The sequence below is a fragment of the Filicampus tigris genome, chromosome 14 (genome assembly GCF_054856515.1).
Source record: "Filicampus tigris isolate MCC_2025a chromosome 14, RoL_Ftig_1.0, whole genome shotgun sequence".
NCBI lineage: Eukaryota > Metazoa > Chordata > Actinopteri > Syngnathiformes > Syngnathidae > Filicampus > Filicampus tigris.
In genome coordinates this window covers 17,296,703-17,313,172 of record NC_141230.1, presented here as the reverse complement: position 1 = coordinate 17,313,172, position 16,470 = coordinate 17,296,703, and the positions used below count along the sequence as shown (strand labels likewise).

At 39.9% G+C, this 16,470-nt stretch overlaps 1 protein-coding gene and 2 long non-coding RNA genes across 3 annotated transcripts in view; 2 read left to right on the top strand and 1 right to left on the bottom strand.

The window, feature by feature from the left end:
- Positions 1-3,764: 3,764 nt before the first annotated feature.
- On the top strand, positions 3,765-4,859 carry LOC147136586 (uncharacterized). The gene is made up of 3 exons (XR_015089617.1): positions 3,765-3,871; positions 4,028-4,076; positions 4,676-4,859. It is a non-coding gene; the product is annotated as an uncharacterized LOC147136586 (long non-coding RNA).
- LOC147136587 (uncharacterized) lies at positions 4,086-4,655 on the bottom strand. The gene is made up of 3 exons (XR_015089618.1): positions 4,513-4,655; positions 4,282-4,401; positions 4,086-4,149 (listed from the first exon to the last, which is right to left on the bottom strand). It is a non-coding gene; the product is annotated as an uncharacterized LOC147136587 (long non-coding RNA).
- Positions 4,860-5,930: 1,071 nt separating the features above from the next.
- Positions 5,931-16,470, top strand: part of agps (alkylglycerone phosphate synthase) — a 30,613-nt gene continuing 20,073 nt past the window's right edge. Inside the window, exons 1-10 of the mRNA XM_086051659.1 lie at positions 5,931-6,192; positions 9,827-9,916; positions 11,519-11,609; positions 11,689-11,809; positions 11,916-11,990; positions 13,378-13,449; positions 13,768-13,847; positions 14,603-14,683; positions 15,211-15,336; positions 15,534-15,642. Of these exons, the coding sequence (XP_085907785.1) occupies positions 6,005-6,192; positions 9,827-9,916; positions 11,519-11,609; positions 11,689-11,809; positions 11,916-11,990; positions 13,378-13,449; positions 13,768-13,847; positions 14,603-14,683; positions 15,211-15,336; positions 15,534-15,642 (1,033 nt within the window). The 5' untranslated portion in view covers positions 5,931-6,004. The remainder of the gene's footprint in view (positions 6,193-9,826; positions 9,917-11,518; positions 11,610-11,688; positions 11,810-11,915; positions 11,991-13,377; positions 13,450-13,767; positions 13,848-14,602; positions 14,684-15,210; positions 15,337-15,533; positions 15,643-16,470) is intronic.

Genomic DNA, 16,470 nt, shown 5'->3' with positions numbered 1-16,470 from the left:
TAACTGGCAATTAACATGTTTTTTACAACACGAATGTCAAATAAACAAAATGATCAAATAGGAATGTGGTACATGAGATATTACTTAACTAAAAGAATACAACAATTCTTAATAAAATAACATAAATTACATCAAATTTAGCCACAAGAAGTCGTATTATTTAACTTTCTGTGTACAGTGCAATAGGCTCACCAGGCAGAGATCACATAGTTCAAAGTGGACTTTTCTTGTAGGCTGAAATGTGGACATTTCTAGGCAGATGCAGGTGACAAGGGTTCTTTTTCATAGTGTGTAATGTGAACATGAGCCCATTGGCATTCTGCCTCTTCTGACTATGCTGTTGTTTCCTCTGTTGTTTCTGCCATACTTGATGTGAATTGAATTACTCAATTTAAAAATGTTGCTTGTGCGGGTCTGCAGAGACTACTGTGTTTGTGTTGTCAGGTGACTGCCTGGCTCTGCTGAATTGGTGAAACGTAGTCAAACGTCGCCAACGGTTACGTTGGATTGGTGGAACAGTGTCATGTGACAAGTCTCGAGGGACAAGGCTCTGATGAACCAAAACAAATAGACTGAGCAAGCAATAATAGATAACAAACAAAAGGAAGTTGAATGTAGATCAGCATAATGGAGTAAAAGTGGTGTTTCTTCTGAACAAAAATACAAGTGTGATGCATTAATACTTCTCTGACAAAAAAAAAAATCTGAAAATATATTTAAAATGTCACTGAGTACCTCTGTTGATCAGCAAGCTGCAACAGAGACTGGCAAAGTCTATTAGGCTCTTGGTCTAGGCCAACAAAACATTACATGACATTCTGCCCCCTCCCAAGTAAGGCCGACGATTCAAAGGTCAAAGTAGCATTTATTTTTAATGACTGAGGGAGAAACTGCCAATACAACAAAAGAATCTAAATGAACCCTAAACCTCCTGCTATCAAACCAAAATATAAAGGAAGGAGACAATCTTAGCCAACTCCTAAATAGGTATAAAGAGGAGAGGAAAAAGGGTGAAAGAAAAAGGCTTCTCCCTCTAACTCGGCCACTAAAAACGGAACTACGGTATATACAATTGTCCGCTTCTTGAGTGCAAAATATAGGGCAATATAAGTCAAAACTATCAAGTAATCATATCCAGCTATTTCAAAGAGTTTTTGGTATGTCTAGCATACGACTACACATCTCTTGTCAATATTATATCTACTGAGCGGGCAAAAATATATCCGCGTTGCTGGAATATATCCCACCAAGTAATCGCCGGGCTTTTCCATGTCACAATGCGAGGCGCTTGCCATCAGCTAGCTTGCGGGCTAACAGGCTCGTAGATACCGTGAACTGGCGGCAGACTCATCCAACACATAACCACCTTGCTTGAAATATAACTTAGAAATTTCAATGACAATTCCAAGCTGTTCTGTAAATTGTGGCATAAGGGCAAGATGCATATTTTTGGGTGTACATAGGCATAGCAAGCTTAGCTAACTGCATGCTGGAGTGGTGGAAATGAGCCAAGTGATAAATAATAGGCAATTAATTTGCAATTGCGTGATAGTCACTGATGCAAACAAAGGCGTTCAGTTCTTATTGGGAGGGGGGCGACTCATGCTGGATGCCAGAGTGCGCGGTTGAAGCCAAGCTCAGAAAATCAGGAAAACTGAAATGCTGAAAAATTGAGTCCTACACACTTCCCGGTCTGCACGTTTTCAATAATAATCTTCAAACGTGTGTAATGTATTTCGACAAAATTGTCAGAATTCACTTTTCAGGGTCTTTAATGCCAATTTACATCCACAATGTTCATCCTGTCAAGGCCTTTTCACGTTGCACTTAGCAACACGCAGCGCACCATTGAACCCATTCATTGTGTTGCGAGGACACAACGCGGTGTCACGTCGCGGTGCGACTCGCAAGGTGGGCATCTGAAAAATTTGAGAGCGGAATTGCGGCGAGATCCAAATTAAGGCGCATCCGATAGGGGACGGTGGGGTGATTTCAGAGTGCTAACAGCAACTTCTTGGTTGGCTGCCACGCTAGCACTTCCAAATATTGGCAAGCTTTCACCGGGGTGCTGTCGTTCTTGCATGCTGCCCTTCGGCAAACCCCAAGAAAACCGAGTGCAGAGTGAAAAGACCTTGAGTCATATTCTTTTCTTGAATCCCGTTTTGAAGACTCAGACCCCTGTTGCCTCTGCCACTATTACTCCATTCCAACAAGTGCTTGTATTTAATTCCCTCCTACTCCTGCCTTGTTCATTTCCTTCACCGTCCTTCTTCTCTCCATCACGTATTTCTCACAGTTAATCATCACATGTTCCACACTTTCTGTCTCTCGGAAGTGTTCACAAAGACCCGTTTGTTGGATGCTTCCCAATAACAGGGTACACACGGTCATAGACCTGTTTGTTGAAAATGCATTTTCGAGGCCCTTGAAAAGTCACTGAAAAAAAAACAACATTTTTCTATAAACGTTTTGTTAAAAGTCAAGGAAGGAAATATTGCGTAAAACATATATAAAATGTTGTAGCGTGTGATTAAAATTAGATTGACAATGAAGTGCAAAGTTACGCTAAATAGTTCAGTGCAACGGTTGACGACGTTAGCATAAAGTAAACAGGTGGAGCCCTCGCTGGCATTCTCTAGTACACTTCGGTCTTTGCTCAACATGGATTCTGAAATATTATATTTATGAACAAAACGGCTGGAAAATGTACAAAGTACTTTCAACAATAATATGTTTTAAGGAGAATCTTAAACTTTACTACAAAAAACTTTACTACACAAGATTTACAGTATTATCTGTAAGTCTGCCTTTTCAATATTCAGTTTACCGTCTTTATTTGTATATTTATACTAGTAGTAGTAGTACATTGAACAGCATGATAAACTAATGGTTGGCTCGTTTTCCTCACAGTTCCGAGGTTCATGGTTTGAAACTGTGCTATTGAACATGATGCACAAATTTAAAGAAAAGGGCAACCCAAAACTTTTCTTTACAAGAATATTTTCTATGCAGCCCCACTAGTCTAAAACGGCATTCTGATTAAAATATTGTGTTCGCGAAATATGAGTTAAGCAGTAAAATCCACCTGTGTTTGTCCATCTCAGGGGGCGGCCATTTTGTCACTCGCTGTTGACTGAAAATAACATCACAGTTGCTCAGGGCTCAAATAACAACCAATCATGGCTCAGCTTCAGAAAGCAGGTGAGCTGTAACTGGTTGTTACCTGAGCCCTGAGCATCTGTGATGTCATTTTCAGTCGACAGAAGTGACAAAATGGCTGCCCCATGAGATGGCTAAAAACGGGTGGATTTTGCTGCTTAACTTATATTCCACAAACGCAATATTAATCAGAATGCTGTGTTTAGACTAGTGAAGGAACATAGAACATTTTAATGTAATGACATTTTAGGGTTGACATCCGCTTTAATTTATTTTGTCACTTTTGCAATTAGATTTGTATTTGATTAACCTTTATGTAGTATTGATTTTTTTTTTCTTGGATTCTCGATTACCGCCATGTAAAACAGTTGTTGAAACGGTGCAGAACTACTGTAACATTAAGCAGCTTTTTTATAAGTATTTCTTAAGAGTTCACAGAATAAGACAAACTTAAAAAGTATTGACTGTCACGTCTGTGTAAAGAAACCCACAGTAAAGTGCAGTCCACTGGCGTGCAATGACACACACACACACACACACACACAGAAAAAAGCTTCTTTCTCTTTTTTTTTTCACCGCTCCCCCCCCCATGCTCTCATGTGAAGCGCGCTCATGTGCACGCGTTCACGTTTGGCAGCTCCACGTCGACATTCTTCCAGCTGCATTGAGTCAACTGCACACAGCACTCGCAGGCGGCCAGGCAGAAGAAAAGGTAAAACGACGGCGACCGAACCAGCAGCCACCTCACGACTTGAATCGCATTTGCACGTCAGCATATCAAGTGCAGCAAAGAAAGAGTGGCTTTGCATCGCTCCCTCGAGGTGGCCCTGCAACGTTCTCACTTGGCTGCTTTTCGGTGCATTTTTAGAAGCAGACTGTTTGGCTCCTGCAGCTGACCGCTTATGTCTACCTCTCAGGTATGTATGGCTCCGCTATGGCTTCTTACTCACCCACTTTGACGTGTATTCTTCCCCATCGTGTGCCGTGTTTCTGCATGTTAAGGTTGAAAGGTGACGTTGTGTCTTTTTATATTGCAAAAAAGTTGCTGTCAAGTGAATGCTGGTAAAGTGGCACGTGTTCCTAAATGACTTTTAGATAATGGTCAACAGGAGCTTTGCTGACCTTGTACACTTTTTTTTTTCTTCTTTACACTGTCAACAAGTTGACTTGGTGAAATCAGCTTTGCCAAGGCCTGTTGAATCCTCAAGGCTCAACAGGTAGAAGCTACAAGTGGAACCAACTCTGTAAAAGATACATTATTGTAATGTAGATATTAAACAGTTATTTTCAAATGGTCACAGTTGCACAAAACTACTGCAAATATGCAAAAGACTCCCATCTGGCCTGCAGTACCTGCCTGGTGGTAAGACTTCTAAGCCACCCAGTAGGCCCATTCCATATGGAGCATTCACAGCACAGCCACACATTTGTTCCTTCAAAAAGACATTTTATGCATGGTTGTTCGAAGTGTGCTAAAGTACATCAAATGTATGGTGGTTCTTGTCATTTGCTGCAGGTTAAGGGAGCTCCATGTCACTCTGTTGGATGAAGACAAACCTATGAGGTGGCACTGTGGCTTTCCAAATAAAGTTCTGTGATACACTCAGACTCTCACTGCTCGCAGTCAGTGCATTACAGAACTTTGTTTTGGAAGTTAAATCTTACGGGGCCATAAGAGAACTAAGCCCTAAAGCATCTGGAAATTGGATACACCTTTTCTGTTTTTTTTTTTTTTTTTTTTTTTTTTACTGAAATAAAAATCCTCTGCATATTCAATCTTTTTTTGTCCATTTTATTCATCGACTAACCAGGATTGAATTAGAATTCCATATTTCAGTACGACAGATAGTGATTGTATGCATTAAATCATGATTTAAAGTGCTGCTGGATGGTACCATATGGAAACAGTAGTCATGCTGGTCTGGTGACTCAGTGGAGCTGAGGTAGAAAAGTCAACATGCAGCGAACTTGTGTTGGTTCAGGTTAATTTGAGGTTTGCTAACCAAGCCACCAGTGCATCAAAAAAGACAATGAGAAAAAAATAGTTTACAGTGTAACTGTCTGGCACCATTTCTGTGTATGGCGCTGAGCACTTTAAAGTTGCAGGTATCACTTATCAGTTAGTCGTTTTCATACACAATGAAATCCAGTCAAAAACAGACAAATGAATGGACTGATTTTATTTTCTTTAAATCCTGCTCAAACTATGTAAAATAAGTCTTGTATTAAATTACCAACATTTATGTGGATAAGGTACATAATATATGGTTTTATCTTCCACTGTCAAGCGTTAGTGAAAAAGAGAACCTTTTGTAATTTGTATTGGCTCACGTGCATTAAAAGCGAGTGTGCTGTACAGTCCTGTAATTCCAGTCCTTGCATTGAATTGAGCATATGTCTGTCGCAAAGCATCATGGGAAAACCCTATCGCGATGTCTTCAGGTCCTCGTCCTCGATGTGGTAAATGTTACAACCGTGTGTGAAACCACCGGTTTAAAGATTAGCAGAGAGAGAGAGATGATTAGTCAAATTCAAAAGGGTCTGTCATGGTTTGAAAGTACCAGTGTTTAATTTATTTATCTTTAACCACGCTCACGGTACATCAAGTTCCATTCAAAGGGTTATAATCTAGGATTATTTTTATTCAATACGATGCACCGTGTTTTTATACATGATTAACCATGAAACAATTGTTGATTATAATTGAAAACGTTGTGTGGATAACACGTTTTCCATAAAGTCAAATACCAAAATTATGCTATTCCCCTGATTCCATGAACGCCACATACTTCCCTCCTCAGCCTGTGACAGTTCCGCTCACTCCCGTCACCAACACGGAAGCAGCATGGCGTCCGGCAGCAGCGGCGACGGCTCCGACAACCAACGGGTCGCTCAACAGAGGTTGAGGATAATTGCAGGGCATTTACGAGCACCATCGGATAGCGAGTCCGCCATTGTTGCCGCCGAGTGCAAAGCCCAGGGGAGCGAGGCGGATGTCGCCCGGCAGGAGAAGGGGACCATGCCGAGGAGGAGGTACAAGGCTGTGATGGAGCGGGGGTTGAAGAGGGTCCACATATCCCCTGTATCTTAAGCGGTGTAACTAGCAGCATAAAAACCGAACAGAGAGAGTGGCGTTGAACTTATGTGTGATTTATTTACCTTTCAGACGAACGCAAATTCCATAGTGAGACGCGGAAAAACGGTTTTGGCCAGACTGCTTGTTAGCACTGGTCTGATAACCGGGTGGGTGCGGCTTCATGCAATACATCGATTATCTTAATTTCATTCATCTGGCGGGACAAAGTTAGTTTTATTGAGCTTTCCGGTTTTCTGTTATTGCAGGATATAGAGTAATTGACACCGAACAATGGTTGAAACATTTTGCGGCGCTTCAACTTGTGTCGAACGTTTGGCAAATATAACACGAGTTTTTTGTGCTTGGTGTTCTTATCTACAATTGATACGATACAGTTTTAGTTGGTTTCTGTCATCTCGTTTTCTCCACACTCGACTTTATCGCGGGATTTATTTGACAACCGAGAGACGAGTCAGTGAATCCAACGTGGACTTCTTTTACTTGATCTGATTGGCTAAGAGTCATGGTGGTCTGACTTTCAACCTATTGGCAGCTGAGCCGCGTTCATGGAACCTCGGATAAATTGAGCTGTCATATGATGTCAAATCGGATTCAACAGCTGCAGTCGAGTGTAAAAAAGAATTTGGCCCCGTGTCACCGTACAATGTTCTGTTCAGTGTCACATTGTAGCAATATAGCAAAAGCAACAAGTTATACACACAAAACACAAACATATATTGTTTACATATGACAGGTTTAAAACTTCCCCCACAATTACATTTTGGGGAAAATTTTGGGGTTACACCATTTTCAATATATTTTTTAATATATTTATGTAATATATTTACATGACTGACTGGCCAGTGCAAATTTCATAGGCAAATACAATAAAATCAAATTTTTGAACGTGGATATTGTTTCAAAATGACAGTGTATAAAATGCACTGTCAATTTGGCTTATCAAAAGTGTTGATAATTTTTTCCCAAAGTAAAACAAAATGTTTTATTTTGATTAATCACAAAGATGATCAGTCTGCTTTTATGGAGGACTACAGAAATTTGAGAATATTTACTGTTGAGAAGCTGAAATTCCAAGGATTTGGACAATTTTAAATTAAAAAAGGATATAAATAATTGATTTATTTAAAAAAAAAAAAAAAAAGATTCATTTGATAATCAATTAGCTGTCGATTAATCAATGCACCTCTAAAGCCCAGAACATGTCAAATGTTAATTATTCATTTAGATTTTATACTGCAAAACCTGCGTAACATGCAAAAAAAAGTAACCACCGGCACATAGAAATATTATTTTATGGAAGATTTAAAAAAATACAGAACAAACACGCTAAATTTTAAATAGTTATTGAAAGTTATCGTATTCTATCATAAAGGGCCAGTGCCGGTTCTGGCAGGGCCCCCACAACATGGCTCTTGGGGGCCCGAAAGGTCCAGCACCCAAAAAGGCTTAATGTAGGACCCTGTTTTATAATATTCACATTATCCATTCCCAGTTTAACACTTTTTTTTTCCCCCTTTTCCTATTACATTGATATAGTTACATGTTTGCATTCTAGCGTGACTTGTATCTAAGTGGTGTCAGTGGAAAACAATCCCGACATGCTGGTTAAGCTGTCTCGTTCAATGAAAGATAAGCAGAAGAAACTTGGCTGAGTTACACATGAAATGCTCCTATGCTTCCCCTTTTTTTATTTTTTTTATTTTGCAGATGACATCACATTCCGCAAAGACAGCTATACACTACTACATTTGCATCACCATCTTAATTGGTGGTTGTGAGGTCATTGAGCTCAAGTAGTGTTTGTTTGAGAAATTCCACTTAGGCTTTGGACAGTTAGCACAGTTGTTTTGGGGTAAAACCCGCTCAGTGTGTGTGAAGCGTTGTTCCTAAGGTGTTTTTTGTTCTAGTTTAAAGTCCAGGGAGTGTAATTTTTCCAGAATAGGAATATTTAATTCAGTAATGTTTAGATTACTGTATTAGTTTGCTATCATGGCTTGTTGGGGGTAAGCTTCTATCAAGTCTCTTTTTAGGTCACCAGCACCTTTAGTAGTGCCTTGAGATATACGAGTAATCTGACTGATAAAAGCCATTTGTTCGTTCGCCCTATATTTTTTGCTTTGACTTGCCTTCAAACAAGCAGAAAGCAAATACTTAGGAAGTGCAGTGCCCGTGTTTAAATATTGTTTCATGAAACATGAAAAGTTGAGGTGATAATGCTACGGACTTGTCTGCGTTGTTGTTGTAGGCTGACATGACTTACTGACTTATGTAAAGTTGTTGTAGCGAAAGGTTAAAAGACTGCAAGTCAAAAGTGGTTGGTAAGTTAACAGCTCTTATTGAAGTAAATACATAAAGTCTATATCGTCTATATTCATAGTTCATTTGCCTTTATTTTAGCGTAAGCCTAACCAAAAAGAAATAAACGTGTATGTCATAAAGCTGATATTGTTTATTGCTTGCGTTTGTTAAAAGTACATAGGACGAGCACCTTGAAAAAAACGATCACATTTTAAATCACAATATTGCGGGGGGGGGGGGAAATGACAAATAGATTATTATTCAAAATGGTTCAGCCAGTCTTCAGAGGTGGCCGCCCGCTATATTCACTCTTGAGTTGTCATGGTAACGAAAAGCATCTTCATCATTGGTCCAGCAATAGGGGAGGCAGGGTGAGCAGTGGCTTATTTGCATGAGACTGAAGCCCGCCCCTTTGTTTAAAACTTTGTGCAGTGGCGTCTCTAAAATGTGAATCTGGAGGTAATCTGGTGTTCCCTGTGACGTCATGCATTCACCTTGTATACGAAGCCTCAACATATTTCTGCCTTGGACAACGCTGATCAACAGCAAATTTTAAACAGAGAGGGCTTTATGTGTCCCTTAACGTATTTATTATATTTCTTACGTTAAATATTTTCTTTTTTTTAAGTTTGACCTATAAAAGCTTGCGTACAGATATGACCATGCGTTGTAATTTATAACTGATGTTTCAGAAAAAATGTCCACCTGTTGCTGAACCTAACTCTTAATTCATAAATATTGTTATTATTATTATTATTATTATTATTATTATTATTATGAACACCTGATATGCTAGAGAAAAAAACAAGAGCAGATTAAAAAAAAAAATGTAAACCTTTGTTGATCCGTGTAATTGTTTGTCCAACTCTAGTGGAGCATTTCCCCCAAATGTTGGTGTAATTCCGTTTTGTCCAACTTCTGGGCCTTTAAACCTTAAACGCTGCCGAGTCTATTCGGAACATGTCCATGAGTGTCTCTGGAGAATATGGCAGGGTGTGGCTGTCTGCTACTTTTCCGACTATTAACATCCCCACCGATAAAAAGGCCCACCTTGAATGGGATGGAAAGTTGAGAATGGCTGAATAAAATCAGACTGCATTGACGTCAGCCTTTTGTGAGAGTGGATATCAGGTCATCAGCTGTATTTGCCATGTTTTGTTGCTTTAAAAGACTCCCATCCCCCCCCCCCCCCCCCCATTTAGGAATTTGTAATATCTTGTGATTAACCATTAACCATCACTCACGTCGTTGTTTGATTATCTTTTCTTCTAGGCAGGAGATCATGAAGTGGAACGGTTGGGGCTACAGCGATTCAAGGTTCCTCTTCAATAAGAAAGGCCAAGCAGAATTCACTGGCAAAAGGTACAGTAAGAGTATAGGAGCACACGGCTTTTGTACGTATTCAACAATGCCTCCCGAAGCCAAACGACACAGTATCTCTGTCCCTCACGTGACCATCTTGTGTAAGGATTCTCATGTTCTCATGTAACTGTAATCTTGGGGCGTGTTGCGTCAATCATTTCATCAGCAACTCCCTCTGCCAACCTACACCCACTCTAGTCGCACCACACTGCTGCCATCTAGTGGCTTTTGTGTAGAAGTGATTGTATTAGGTGATACAGTATTCGTTCCCCAGCCGTAGTTGCACATTAACGGGGGATTTGCTCAACTTCTTCAAACACCTCATTCTTGTAATAATTTACTTGTGTCCATGCAAACTCAAGAGGGAAATTCCAGTTTGTTCCCAGAAAGAGACGATTGATCAGATCACTCCCTTAAAATAAATGATTTAATATGTTTAGTATGCAATACATTTGTGTTTCTTTTAGAATGGTTTGATTTGATTCCAAACTTTTTTTTCACAACTTTTTTGTGAAAATACATTTTAATTTAATCATTATTTTTCTACATTCAAGCGCAGTGTTGATATTCAGACTGTGCTTAATGTGACAGTGTCTTCAAATAATATTAAATATAGTCTTTAGGGATAAAATTCAGCCTCATTTTTTTCTATTAACGCTTGGCCTCATATATGCTACTGCTTGGTCATTTAAGTAGTAATCGAAGAGCCACTTTTATTTTGGGGTGGTCATTTGCGTAAAAAAAACCACATAAAACAAACATGACACAATTCTTACACAATCGAATGTGATCCAATACAAGAGTTAAAACTGCAGATTAAAATGTTTTGTTTGGCGTACCGGGGTATTAATAGTTGAACAAATTGATTATTGTTGTTGTTTGCCTTGGCATAAAAACTCATTGCATCATGAGAGCTGTTTTTAATATTTCTGTTCTGTTGGATGAAAAGGGCAAAAATATTAGGAGCAGTTCTCAGTATGATGCAGTTGGCAATTATTGATTGTTGGATTCATCAGTCAGTTAAAACTGGGAATTATTTATGAATTATTACACATTTTTTTAAACAAATGAATATACATAGAGGGTGTCCCAGAAAAATCACCATCATTTGAAAAGTTAATATAACATAATACTGTAACTACATGTCGTAAGCAGACAAAATTCAACGGACTTTAAGACCATAAATTCCAACACCATATTAAACGGATGTTGATATTATAACCGATTTCGCAAATGCATTGATTCAATTTGGCCTGAATTTTAGCTGAAGAACAAGAATGGTAGCTAGAGAATACTGTGACCTAAAAAAAAACTTTGTTTTTAAACTTCTTGTTAAAATTTGACATCATTTGAAGTATTGACAACAAAATAATTCCATATTTTCTGTGAGACCGTGTATAGTATAACACTTTGTCCCTAAAGTGACAGTTGAGTGCAGGAAGAACATGAGTGACATGCTTGAGATGGTGAAAGGAAAGCTATTTCGGAAGTTAATCGGACAAAAACAGGATGTTGCTTAACTTCTCTTATGTAAGCTTATCAGTTAAACAAAACAAAACAAAAAAATTGTTCGGACTATGTGTCCTTTTGATCTATATCCAGATATAGATTGAGTGGTTTGATCATCCCTGGCCTGAAAGACTGGTTTGAAAGCACATTTGGAGCCAGTCTACAGCACAAAACTCTGGCAACAGTGAGTGCTCGTCTTTCATAGTTGTTCTTTCCGCAAGCAACCGCCGGCAAGTAAATGACAATGTTTTGTTTTGTCTCAGCCCCTCCTGAACAGCAACGCCGTTCAAGCTCCCACTCTTAACAAACCCTTTGTGGACGATTTGAAATCCTCTGGTATTCCCTTCTCTCACGACGCAGAGGACCGCATATTTCGCAGCCACGGTAATGCTCACCTTGAGATAGCTTGCTCTCCTCTGTTTCATTTTTAAAATTTTGTTATTTTTTTTGCGTGTGCTCCAATTGCTCACTCCTCTAATTTCGTTTGCAGGACATTGCTTACATGAGATCTTTGCCATGCGAGAAGGAAGATTTGGTCGCCTTCCGGATGTGGTGGTGTGGCCTAGTGAGTTTCTAAGCATGTCTTTTTCTGGCGGTGCCATTTTCATTCATTCATCTGTTTTTGAGGCACGGATATTAATATATGTGAGTGTAGGATTCTTAAGTGGTGTCGGATGGAAGCTGCTGGGATCCACTTTTGGCTTGCATTGCTGATTGTGAGTCTTGATGTCTGTTATCATGGCTGACATTATTCCATGCCGCCCAAGGGGCAAAGAATAGCTGCATTAAGTCGAGAAACCGAAAACCGAGTCCTCCCGCGAAAAGCGAAAGTCCGCAAGTAATGATAATTGGCTTTAGGTGCCACAAGATGGCAGCTTTTTTTAATATCAGACTGGGAAATGGTCAAAGTGAAGCTCCTCCCCTCACTTCAACATAGTTCCTAGCATCTGTCCACCCATCCTTCCAGCCCTCCATTTTCTTTGCCGCCGAAGGAGCAAAACTTGAGGGAGCATCTGTTATGCAAATGCGGCTGGATCATTAATGTTGTCAGTCGCGTCTATAAAACACAAGTCACACTGGAGACTTTCATTTAGCCAAAGTAGCTCTCTAAAAGATTGGTGACCCCTGCTGTACTTTTTAGCATCCCTGCCTAAGGGCATGGAAAATATATCAAACAGAGTTTTATTTTGATTTTAATGATGAGCAAGTACTTTTGCAAGGAAGTTTGGTAAAGTCATAAAAAAAATCTAATACAAATGTTAAAATAATGGCAATCATTTACAATGGGAAATTATAACACCATATCTCTGTCAGTTCTTAAATTATAACCTAATCTAATGCTGAATGGATGTTTGGCAGTAATCTAAATTTTCCATGGACAACCCTCTTTAACATGTTTGATATTTTCATATTTCACGTTTCATTAGTAGTTCCAATGCTCGATCACGGCGTGCCTCCAAGCCAAGCTGTTTGCTTTTGAGCCGGGTTAATTTAGTTAAAATGTCAATTTCAAGAGTGGCCGTGTGTCTGGTGTCTGTCAGTCAGTAGCCTGTAGCAGGATGCGGGCATTCCCCGCTGCTGCCTCATACACTTTAGCCTGCTTAAGTGCGTCCTCCTCCCCACTAACTGTCACCTGATGTGGGCTCTGTTATTGGCTGCAACACGTTTGTATTGATTCGGATCACCTCACAACAAAGAGCACCGCTTCATGCAGTCGCACTCCACCTGGGGAAAGCCTCTGGCAAATGAATACACGCCCTGTTTACCTGCTCTTTCCTTCTCTAATGGCCCTGCCAATATCAACACACAATTTATCACCTCTGCCATATCTCGTTTATTTTAGAATGTGCTGTGAGAGTTAATTTATGTTTGCAATAGAGGAGGTTAAATGGTAATATATCTACCTATCATGATGACCTCAATTTTGAAGATGAAGTCTTGTGTCTTTGCAGACTGCCACAATGATGTCGTCAAACTTGTGGAACTGGCATGCAAACACAACGTTTGTTTAATACCATACGGAGGTGAGTTTTCAAAGCTTCCAGCCAGCCCTAAACCGAATACCGGTACATTACATGCACTTGGATTTCATGGTAACTGTACAGTATTATCTATTATCTCCGCCCATTATATTTATGAAGAAAAAAAAAAAAGCTTCTTTTTCTGCACTATTACTGCAAACGGATACAATAGCACTTTAGCTACAATAGCTTAACTTTATTTTTAAGATTTACAATACAATATGATACAATTTTATTTATATAGCGCATTTCATAACAGTGTTAACATTCCAGTGTTCCCGTCATTTTCTGTGCTTTTGGTGTGACCCACCACAAATACAGGAGGTACAAGTGTCTCCAGTGCTCTCGAGTGTCCCGCAGATGAAGCTCGCTGTATTGTCTCTCTGGATACCTCTCAGATGGTATGTACTGTAAATGGCTTTAACACATTTAAAAAAAAAAAAATAAAAAAAAGATACTTGGAAAACAATGACTCCCTTGTTTATGGTTTTCCCAAGTCTTTGAAATAGATTAACACATCCTCCTATTGTTTAGCCGTTATTAAAAATAATAATGATAATAATAGTAATGAATGCCCATTTGCCACACGTTTTACATTAAGCAACAAAGCCATCATAGTAACCATAATAGTAAAAACAACAGCTGCATCCCATAAATCCAATAACATACAAGAAGCATCACACAAATATAATAGATTGGCAGTATCCATTCATCTTAATGTAAATTCATCTCTCACATGAACATGAGAACGTTTTGAGAACAGAATATAAGACAACAAATATCCAGTACAGTGTTGTCCTTTGAACTGTGTGAAAACGATAAATATGCCGCTGTCCCACCAGTGGTTTGTTGCTGAGGTCAGAAGTCAGAGGTGAGGTGTTTCCGGTGTGCAAAAAAAAAAAGCAGCAAAGCAGGAACATAAACTTTATTACCTCTGCTGTGTAATTGATGGCTCTTGGGGTTCAGTTCGTGACCGCCTGCAGGTAGGCCCGAGCCCACTGCTTAGCTGCCTAAATAAGAAGCATATATTTGAAATTGGATATTAAAATGAGTTTAACCTTGGGGAGCTGAATGTGGTGGCCTCGCTGCGCACGCACACATTATTATAAATAGCGTTACGGTATCTGGTATTTCTCCCCCCCCCCCCCCCTTGCAGAACCGCATTCTGTGGATCGATGAGAAAAATTTAACCGCCCACCTGGAAGCGGGCATCATTGGTCAGGATTTGGAGCGTCAGGTGAGTGCAGTCATGTTTTTCGAGTGCTTAACGGGAGAGTAAACTCTGAAAAAAGCTGACGTTTGATGGTTAACATTCCATAAGTTGGAGCTACCGCAGACGCCTCTGTGTTTAGACTGGGCCACATTTACGGAGTACTAACTTGTCATCATCCATAGGGGGAAAAAAAAAAAAAAAAAAAAAAAGCTTAGAGGATTTGAATCACATTTTGTTTCGAGGCCCTCTTGTGGAGGTTGTTGGGCATTAAGTTCCTCATCCCCCACAGCAGTGACACGTAAGCACATGTTGGGACAGGCCAAGGAACCACGCTCTCTTCCTTAAACCTTAGTCAAAATGGATGCCACATGCCTCATTATAATGGAGTAGAACCATGTGATTTGTCCTGGAAAACCAGCAACGGATAATAATGAAGACAACCACATTATACTCTTCTGGTCTATAATTTATGATATCACTGATTGATAATCACAATGTTTGAAATGATGGCACACAATTTGACTTTCAACAGCTTCCTCTTTGTTTGTCAGCTGAACGAGAGCGGCTACTGCACAGGCCACGAGCCGGACTCCATGGAGTTCAGCTCAGTCGGGGGCTGGGTGGCGACCAGAGCATCGGGCATGAAGAAGAACATCTATGGCAACATTGAAGACCTGGTGCGTGCTCATCTGTTCATAGGAAGGGAACACTTTCCAAAACATTTTCACTCACACCCCCTGAAGTGCAAAAGACCGCAGCATGATCCCACATGGCATGGAGCAATGGTTGTAATTTTTAAACCCAAAAGGGGAAACCATTTTTCTGTCTAAATGATAGTATGTTGCTTTCTTTTTGCTTCCCCTGGTGGGAAAAGGTTGTCCACGTGAAGATGGTGACTCCGCGTGGGGTGATTGAGAAGAGCTGTCAGGGCCCCCGCATGTCTACAGGGCCGGACGTTCACCACTTCATCATGGGATCTGAAGGTCTGCTCATGTTTTCGTTTCATCGCGCCGTCAGCGCATTTGGCCGCCTTTGCAGCTGTGTCCGCGTCTGGGTGAAAAGCGGCAACATGAGGATCATTCTCATGCTTGCGCACACGTCTGCAGCGCCCTGTCCTTGACGTGACTGTCCCTGACTACTATTTACCGTATACTCGCTGCACCTGGGATCCGAACCCGTCGCTGACGTAGTTGCAAAACCTTCAACTCTATTTAGGATGTTGTCACATCTTGACAACGTCAAATGACGAATGCATTTCATTCAGTGTGCCACAACCTTTGGTTATATAAATATACAGTATTCCCCCGCTATATCTTTTTTTTTTTTTTTTTTAATTTCATTTAACGGGGATGGGTAAACTGACTTGCGGCGTCGAATTGTAAAAATCATCGAATAATTGACACCTGCCATTAAAAGGTCGAAAATTTCTTATAGATGCCACAAGATGGTGGCAAAGCACTGCTTTTGTCTAAATCACGGGTAGGCAACCCTCGGTTCCAGAGTGCAAAACACATGAGTATTTAAAAATCTTATTTAAGTTTGCACGTTTTTCAAATTCTACTGTAAATTCGCCGATTTATTTTAATGCTGTATCATAAAATAAAACACTTGCATTTTTGTTGTCGCTCAAAATATGCTGCCGTCGCCTGCTGCCAAGACTTATTTGACCCCTGGTAGCTAAACAATGGATAAATCAAAGTTGTTTTTTTTTTGAAGACTTGCATTGTTATCTTCACTTTGTGTCAAAACAGTTTTGTGGCCCCAGTTGTTGTTGTTTTTTTTTTTTTTTTGCAGGTCCAAAAGTCCAAATA